The sequence below is a fragment of the Perca flavescens genome, chromosome 13 (assembly GCF_004354835.1).
Source record: "Perca flavescens isolate YP-PL-M2 chromosome 13, PFLA_1.0, whole genome shotgun sequence".
In the NCBI taxonomy this organism is placed as follows: Eukaryota; Metazoa; Chordata; class Actinopteri; order Perciformes; family Percidae; genus Perca; species Perca flavescens.
In genome coordinates, this window is record NC_041343.1 from 7153335 (window position 1) to 7162729 (window position 9395).

At 41.0% G+C, this 9395-nt stretch overlaps 1 protein-coding gene across 1 annotated transcript in view; it reads right to left on the minus strand.

The window, feature by feature from the left end:
* uvrag (UV radiation resistance associated gene) overlaps nt 1-9185 on the minus strand; it is a 111174-nt gene extending 101989 nt beyond the window's left edge. Inside the window, exon 1 of the mRNA XM_028596170.1 lies at nt 8838-9185. Coding sequence (XP_028451971.1) covers nt 8838-8942 — 105 coding nt within the window. The 5' untranslated portion in view covers nt 8943-9185. The remainder of the gene's footprint in view (nt 1-8837) is intronic.
* Between the last annotated feature and the right edge of the window lie 210 nt (nt 9186-9395).

Here is a 9395-nt window from a genome sequence, read left to right on the forward strand (position 1 = left end):
TGCACATAGGGTTAGTATCAGGAAACATTTGAGCTAGTTTAACTTTGGATATAGGAGCTCTGTGTACTACTTTAAACTGTATAAGCAAGTGTCAAGCACATATTGATGAGTGGACCTGTTTAAGAACACAGTTTATTGTGTCTTCGGAGAGTGGTCTATTAAGGTCTTCCTCCCAAGCTCTTTTAATGTTATCCAGCGATGAAGATCCCAGATTTATCATTAAATTATAAATAATAGCGATTGAGCCTTTAGCTATTACGTTACATGAAAGGAAACTATCCAAAGGATTTTCAGAAGGCATCGTTGGGAAGTCTGGTACAAGTGACTTAACGTAATGTCGTACTTGCAAGAATCTAAAAAAAAAAAAAAAAAATCGGACTTGGTAAGACCAAAACGTAATACCAATTGATCAAAAGAAGCGAGAACATTATTCACAAATAAATCTGTGAAACATTTTATCCCCTTACGAGACAAACTCTTGAATGAACCATCCTGCATCGAAGGTGGAAAAAAAATGTATTACGGAAGACAGGGCTAAGAAGAGAGGGGTCCCTAAAACCAAATGATTTCCTGAATTGGGTCCAAATCCTCAACGAGTGTTTTACCACTTGGCAATCGACAGAAGCATAAGAAGTCAACTGTAAATTAGATGCAAGAAGTGCTGGGAGGGAAATTTGCTTGTAAGCATTCATTTCCATGTCCACCCAGGCTGGTCTATTGGACAAAAGGTGATAATGCCACCAATAAAGTGTATTTCGTATGTTAGCTGCCCAGTAGCAAAACTTAAAATTAGCATATTTCGCATCCGCCGCATGCATAACCGTCTATTTTGGGAACTGTGTATCCTGGCTCAAGTGTGCGCATTAATTCTTTAAAACCTTCACCGTCCACAACATTCACTGGCTTCATTGTGATGCAAAATAAACTCTGCAGTTTTGTCCGGGATTTCTCTTTTCCTTTTCTCGGGCAATGGCGGTCTCAAATCTAGCTTTCTTTGAGTTAGTTTTGGCACAGCTCCGGTACTACTACTACTACTACTACTAGATGAACTGCTGTCGTCAGTCTGATACTGTGGGTGGATCTAGAAAAAAGACTAACATATTTTAAGTCCCAACATATGATATTGCTATTCGTAAATTAAAAAGGAGCCATTATATATGAAAAAGTGAAACGTCTTTATTGGTAATAAACTTACCCGTTTTAAGTGGAAAGCCATGTTTGTTGTTGACAAGTGGTTGGACATGAGCTGTTGGCACAACTTGCATTTTACTTTTTTTGGATTATTTTTTACCATTTGAAAGTGCATCCACACTTTAGATTTTCTTTTTCCAGACATTGTTAAGTAACGTTAATCTCCTCGTCTGATGCTCCTCGTCTGTCGCGGATCAGGGAAAGTGAAACTTAAATCTTTCACAGGTGTGGTTGGATTTACACACACACGTAAAAAATATTTATTGAACTTTTTTCTTTCTTTTCACGTTTTTTTTTACAGAATTATCATAATTAAATGCTGTATATAACTTAATATAAATGTACAAAACCAGTAGTTCTGTGTGAAATTAGACATTGAGCACCCCCATATTGCCAAAATGGTATGATCCTCGTTTCATAATAACACCCGCGAAGATCCGACTGTGAGATTGGTGGTCGAATCAGGCTCCGCATATTGATGCACTGAATCTTCGACTATTTGGGGTCACCCCTAGATAACAGAGTCCAAAGATTTAAAAAAAAAAAAAGACAGGTGAAGAAATAAAGGTAAACACTGAATGAGATAAAGAAATTTAGGAAGCACCACCATTTTAATGGAATTAATGCGCCCAATAAGGGAAATCTTTAAAAGGTGACCATTTAGAAAGATCTTTCTTAATCCGTTCAAGAAGCATGCCAAAATTATGTTTAAAAAGATGCGTATGATGGCGAGTGATACAGACCCCAAGATAAGTGAGCTTATTCTTGACTAGTTTCAGAGGTATGTTGGAATACTGTAATTGCGTATCTACCTTGTTAATTGGAAAATGTTCACTCTTGTGCAGATTAAGCCTGTAGCCAGAAAGCCGACCAAAATACTCAAGCAAAGATAGAGCCGCAGGTAATGAAGTTTGTAGATTTGATATAAAAAGCAGTAGATCGTCTGCATATAGAGTTAACCTATGCACGGTCTCACCTCGGGTAATTCCAGTGATCTGCTGACTCTGGCGTAGGGCGACTGCTAGGGGCTCAATAGCTAAAGCAAACAGTAGTGGGCTTAGCGGACAGCCCTGTTGAGTTCCGCCATGCAAGTTAAATGGCCTAGAGAACAGACCATCACTTAGGACTACTGCAGAGGGAGCACTATAAAGTAATTTAATCCAGGAAAGAAAGACTGGGCCAAATCCAAATTTTTCTAAAACTAAAAAAAGGTACTCCCACTCAACCCTGTCGAACGCTTTCTCTGCATCTAAAGAGACAACACATTCTGGAATGGCCTGATGCTGAGAGTATACCACATTAAGTAATCGGCGGATATTAAAAAATGATTGACGATTTTTTATAAAACCTGTTTGATCAGGAAAGATGATAGTGGAAATTTTAATGTTGCAGTTGAGCAGAGAAATTGGCCTTTATGATGCACAGTCTAAGGGGTCTTTATCCTTTTTCAGTAATAAAGAGATACAGGCTTGATTTAACGTTGGGGGAAGAGTCCCAGTCTTAAGAGACTCAGAAAAAACGGATGTCAAAAAAGGAGCGAGCTGTACTGAGAATTTTTTATAGAATTCTGATGGAAAGCCGTCAGGTCCTTGGGTTTTGCCGGATTGTAAAGAATAGATAGCCGCCGCCACATCCTCCTGAGAAATCGGCGCCTCTAAAAGGTTGCGAACATCCGAGGATAAAGTGGGGACATTTAGTCGGCCAAGAAAATCTTCGATACCCCTGCGAAGAGGGTTCAGATGTATACACATTTTGATCAGCTGTGACCTCCCCGTTATCTAGACGAAGACCAGTTATAATTTGTTTAGCACGTAGGCTAGTCCTCGCAGCAGATCAGCTAAAACTTTCCCAGATTTTTCCCCACTTTCATAAAAAACACTCCTGGTTTTCCTCAAAAGGCCCTCTATCTCATTGGTTGAAAGCAAGTCAAGCTCTGATTTAAGTTTAAGACGTTTCTCATACAAATCTGGCGTGGGAGACCTAGCATATTGTTCATCTAATTTTGAAATATCATTAGCGAGTGAAATTTGCTTTTCTTTAGAGAGCTTTCTTTTATTAGCACCGTATGAAATAATTTGGCCTCTAATATATGCCTCCCATACTGTTGAGTCTGAGACTTCCGCTGATTTGTTAACGCTTAGAAAAAAAATAATTTGGTCAGCAACAAAGGAAACAAAATTATCATCTGACAAGAGTGAAGTATTGAAACGCCAGTTCCTCCTAGGTGAAGGCAAATTTGGAAAAGTCAGATCAAGAGTAAGAGGAGCATGGTCCGAAATAATACTTTCATATGCACAAGACTGAACTCAGTAGAGAAATTAAATCATCCAGAACAAAGTAATCAATCCGAGAGTAAGAGTGATGAACATTTGAGAAAAAAAAAAGAATACTCTTTTTCCGGGTGCAAACGCCGCCATACATCCGATATACCATATTCAGAAAAATAATTATTTAGAAAAATGGAGGATTTGTTTGCAGCGCATGGTCTAGATGATGAACGGTCAAGCACTGGGTCAAGGCAACAGTTAACGTCTCCCCCAAGTATATGAGAATGTGAGTTTAGATCAGGAATAAGAGAGAGAGAAGGTTTAAAAAAACTGACATCATCAAAATTAGGAGCATAAAAGTTAGCTAAAGTTACATTCTTATTGCATAGCGTGCCTACAACAACTATGTAACGGCCATTCTTATCGGATATAATATCTTTTGGTATAAAGGGTACATTTGTATTAATCAAAATAGCCACACCCTTTGCTCTTGCTTGAAAAGAAGAATGAAAAATCTGCCCCTTCCAACCACGATTGAGGTGATTGTGATCTGCGATGCGTAAATGGGTTTGCTCTGCTTTGAGCTGTCGAAGATGAGCAAGAACTCTGTTTCTCTTAACTGGATGGTTTAAGCCCTTGACGTTCCAACTCAAAAATCTCAACTCTCTATCCATTAGAGTATTTATCAGAAGCCTGTGATCAGAGAATGAAAATAAAAGAATTACAAAAAGTAAAATTACATAACATCAACAAAGGAACAACAAATATAAAAGTCTCAAGGTCAGCACGACGCCATCTCATACAGAAACCTAACCCACCCACAAAATCAACCCAACCCTTAAAGAACATGGCAATGACAGCAAAACATTAGAACAAGAACTAAGTGTTCTGAACACTTCCTTATTTCGCCTTCGTCAAAAATTCCTTGGCCTCATCCACCGATGCAAGCATCTTTTGCTCTCCTTCCTTAGTCAGGATCCTCAGCCTTGCGGGAAAAAGAAGGGATGGCTTAAATCCAAGATTGTAGAGCTCTGCCATTACCCCTCGATATTGAGCGCGCTGTTCCAGAACCTCCGGACTGTAGTCATCGTAAATGGCGATCAGGTTGCCACGGTAATGCAAGGATCCTCTTCTTTTACGGGTCTCACGTATCACCGCCTCCTTGATCTGATAACGATGGAAACGGACTATTACCGCTCTTGGTCTCCCTCCCGGTTTCATCTAAGCAATCAGAGCCCGATAAGCTCTGTTAAGTTCTGCTCGCGGAAAAATCTGCTCGTCCGTGATTTCCGACAGCATCTCAGAAAAGAACACTGTGGGCCAAGAACCTTCAACAGACTCCGGTAAGCCAATGAGCCTGATATTATTACGCAGACTGCGGCCCTCCAGGTCTGCTGTTTTGGCCTTGAGTTTAGCGTAGTTTATCAGTCAGATCAGCACACACCGCTTCCAGGGAGTGAATTCGCTCGCTGAGGTTGTCTGCGTTGGATTCCAGTGACGTTATTCGTGGTCCATGGTCTGACACCGCAGCCTGGACGAGGTCAAGTTTTGGCTCAAAGGATGTCAAAGCGGTTTTGAAATCGGAAGAGAGAGCGGCTCCGTGTTCCTCCGGTAAGCTAGTCAAGGCCGACATGCTAACCTCACCATGAGCCGCAATCGTGTCGTCTTTACTTGTGTCTTTCTTCGCATGCTTGGTTGATTTTGCCATTTTCTGCTTCCGTGTATATTAAACTTGTTATCTCATTGCATTCGGAAACAATAAACCGGTACAGGGTTATAAACTGATAAAGTAGAAGATTTGTACAGGGAGCACGAGGTAGACGCGTCTACTCCATTTGCATCCAAAACCGGAAGTCGGCAGTAAGATTCTGAATGGAAAGTTTACTTTAAAAAGTTGCCAAATGGTTCCATTGACAAGACCAAAGTAATGTGTGTGTTTTGTTGTTGTAAACTGAGCTATCATCGCAGCACGTCCCGTCTGAAATACCACTTGATGACCAAGCACACAGCTGATGGACAAGCACACAGCTGACGGCCGAACACACAGCTGATGGCCGAACACACAGCTGATGGCCGAACACACAGCTGATGGCCGAACACACAGCTGATGGCCAAACACACGGCTGATGGCTAAACACACAGCTGATGGCCAAACACACAGCTGATGGCCGAACACACAGCTGATGGCCAAGCACACAGCTAATGCCAATTTGCCAGCCGCGTGGCATGTCCGTTTATATTTCGGCTCCCATGTTAACAGGTTAGAGCTTACACACTGTCGCGGCTCGAGGCGCGCCTGAGACACGTGCCTGCTAGAAATAGAACCGACTCCTATTTTTCACGCGAGACGCGAGCGTGTTGGAAGCGTTTCCAGGTAAAATGGAATAGGAAAATATGTTTATATGTCATTTAGACACGAATGCATATTAATAAATGACATCTTGATGTTTGAAAGTCTAGGTTTTGACATCAATGTAGATATAAATGTAATACAAAATTTCAGAGAAATATATTTTCAAATGCTGCACCTGTCATACAGAACAAAATATTCTGTAACATATTTTGCAGTCAAAACTGCCGATGTGGTCTTGCTTTAATCAAATCAGCAGGCTATATATAAAGGGTAGTAGGATAGGCTACGATAACAACGTGAGTGACGGTCCAACATCAGATAGGCTGTATAGGCTCTTTACAGCTACACAGACAGACAGGACACAGAAAAATCCACGCAGCTGACACGCAGCTGAGACGCAACAGAAACGCCACGCTAGCGAGACGCGTGCAGTGTGTAACCGGCCTAATGCGATTAATCGCGATTAAATATTTTAATCGTTTGACAGCACTAACTGATATAATATTATTATTATTATTATTATTATTATTATTATTATGTTGATATAAAAGTAGGATTTGGGTAAACATTTTATGTGTGTACATCTGAAAGCACAACCTCTTATCCCAAAATATTGCAACATTACAGTCCCTTCATATTACTTCAATATGTATATGGTCAACAATGCTGTTATATATGATTGTGTGCATATCACACAGCCCTACAACAGAGCAAGCCCTCACAAAGCACAGTGTTTGCATTTGGTTGAGTGTTGGGTATTTGTAGTGCTGCAGCTTTAAAGGTTTGGCATCTAGTGGTTTTTAATGCACTCTCACAGATTTCATACCAGATTTATGAACAGAAGTCACACAAGCCCTCCGTAATGAACTACATTAAACCCCTCTCTTGAGTTCAGCTCTCAGACTATCTTTTGGTAAGCCAGCAGAACAATGTTGCAACAGTAGGACAATGTTTTATTATAGAGCTAGGGAAGAGTGTGGGAAGAAACTAACTTTAATTCAATCAATGGAATCTGGAAGACAATTTTACATCTATATTGAGGGGATGTGTGTATCTACGGCGATTTCCGATTAGTGCAGCTGTTAAATAAGATTTAGTGATAAGACGAGCATTGGTCACAGCCCCATGCCCTTAGAATATTCACATGGTCACAGATTAATCATTTGAGAGAACACATGGAATTTCCTAAAATAAGAGCTAAAGTTAGAAACTGCAGAGGCATTTTTTAAATGGGTCAGTTTGGCCAAATACACAGGGACATAATTGTATGTGTCAAATAATTGTATTTAGCATAGTAGATTTATTTTTTGCTGATGTGTTGATGTCTCTGGGATGTCTGCTGCCAAGCCAATACAATGAAAGTGAATGGAACTTCACTGCAGATACATCTTTCAAATGTAAGTGTCCAATGCTTTGAAGAGCACAAACAAAAAGCCATTCATCGCCAATGTATGGGGGTCGCTGCAGAAAATTCAGAGCCAGAAATGTTTAAACCTAGACACATAAAATTGAACCACTTGGTAAATACAGCATGTCAGATTTTACAACATTACTGTTGAAAAATATAAGTAGTCTATTTTTAATCTGAATAACAATAGAATATGCCACACACCCACCCTCCACCAGTATCTGAATTTCAGGAAAGAGACTTCAGATACAGTATTAGGGGACCACTAAGGCCTATATAAAAGACACTTTAGATACAGTATTAGGGGACCACTAAGGTCTATATAAAAGAGACTTCAGATACAGTATTAGGGGACCACTGAGGTCTATATAAAAGAGACTTCAGATACAGTATTAGGGGACCACTAAGGTCTATATAAAAGAGACTTCAGATACAGTATTAGGGGACCACTAAGGTCTATATAAAAGACACTTTAGATACAGTATTAGGGGACCACTAAGGCCTATATAAAAGACACTTTAGATACAGTATTAGGGGACCACTAAGGCCTATATAAAAGACACTTTAGATACAGTATTAGGGGACCACTAAGGTCTATCTAAAAGCATCCAAAGAGCACCATGTCATGGGACCTTTAACCTAATGAATTTGAGGTAACAAAAGTTAACTTATGTTCACACTTTTGCTGTGACTGGAGCAACGTACTGTAAGGGTTCTCGACTGTAGATACTTGGATTCCTGATGTGGACCGAAGTAGTTTGATGTAGGTCGAAGAAACTCTTGTTGCATACTGTAGATGCGACTCATTGGATGTTGTGTGCAGATCAGGTGTTTGCTCTTAAAGCTGCACAAAATGAATACGATGCTCAGCCTAATAATGATATCTAACAACGATGGATAGCCGGTTTCTAACTACCGTTCCAATCAACATCTAGCCCAACTACAACTCAAAATGTCATGGATGGTAATGTGTCTGTAAGGGGCCCGATTTTACAATCTGAGGTCGGTAGCCCTAATGAATGAACTGTCAACTTTTTTGCATGTCGATTCCAAATGAGTGGATGGACGGGAGACCGATTTGTTAGGCTTCCAAAGAAGCACAAATGAAATCAGTTCATGGTCTAGACGTTTTTAAAATCCCAATAAAGTAACTGTATGAGGCAATATAACACCACAGCAATGGTATGCTACAGTTTTCCTTTAACGTTAACTGAGCTGCCACCTGCGTGCTGACCTGACATAACGCCAAGTTAAGTTGCCATTAGCAGAAGCATGCTAGCTTCGTGCACAAATAAACGTGTTTATACCCTCAAAATAGTGCAACACACTGAAAAAGTCGGGCTCGAGAATGCCTACCAGCAGCCTAACTGGTGTTAGTGTATCTGGGGTGTCAGTCCAGTTCCTTTAATTTCCAGTAAGCTAACGCTAGCTAACTGCAAGCTAGCAGATGCTAGGTAACTAGCTAACCTGATAGGCCTGCCGTGTTCCTCCAGGCAGCAGTTGTAACTGACGTTGTAAACTACAGTGTATTACACACTGACGCGGTCCAGTCCAAGTTTTTTTTGTGTGTCATTTGAAAGCAGTTCGTATTGACCTAAGTCAGAGGCTTTGCATTTACCTGCTGGGATGTGAGCTCTACATGTAATGCTCGAGAGGATGAAGCTCCAGAGTTGGTGACAGAGGCGGCGGGGATGGCGAGAACCCGACCGGTGATGGAGTTCATCCTCCTGTCGGCATCTAGCGGCTCCCCCTCATTCAACAAAACATCCCATCCAGGACATCCAGAGCACTCGGTTTAAAGTTTACGAAGCCCCAGGCAACCACTAGAGGCGTGCAGACACGGTTGTTCGTGAGGGTTATAGCGCTACAACAGCTGTCAGCTAGCTAACCAAGTGGACGTAAACAAAGTACAGGCTATTTTGCTACACTTGGTTCGGAAATCCGTCTCCGGTTGGGAGGTGCGACACCTAGGCTGCTGATTGGCTCGAACTAACGTTAGTCGTGTAAAGGTGGTGCCTGCTACTGAAAACTCGTGTTACTATTGGTTGTATTGTCTGTTTATCATCCAGGATGGGCGGGTGTCCGTTGAAATCTGTCAAAGCTGCAAAATAGAAGGAAATTGCATAGCACAGCGTGACATGCGGGTGACAGTTAAATGATGGCACCCAGACAATTT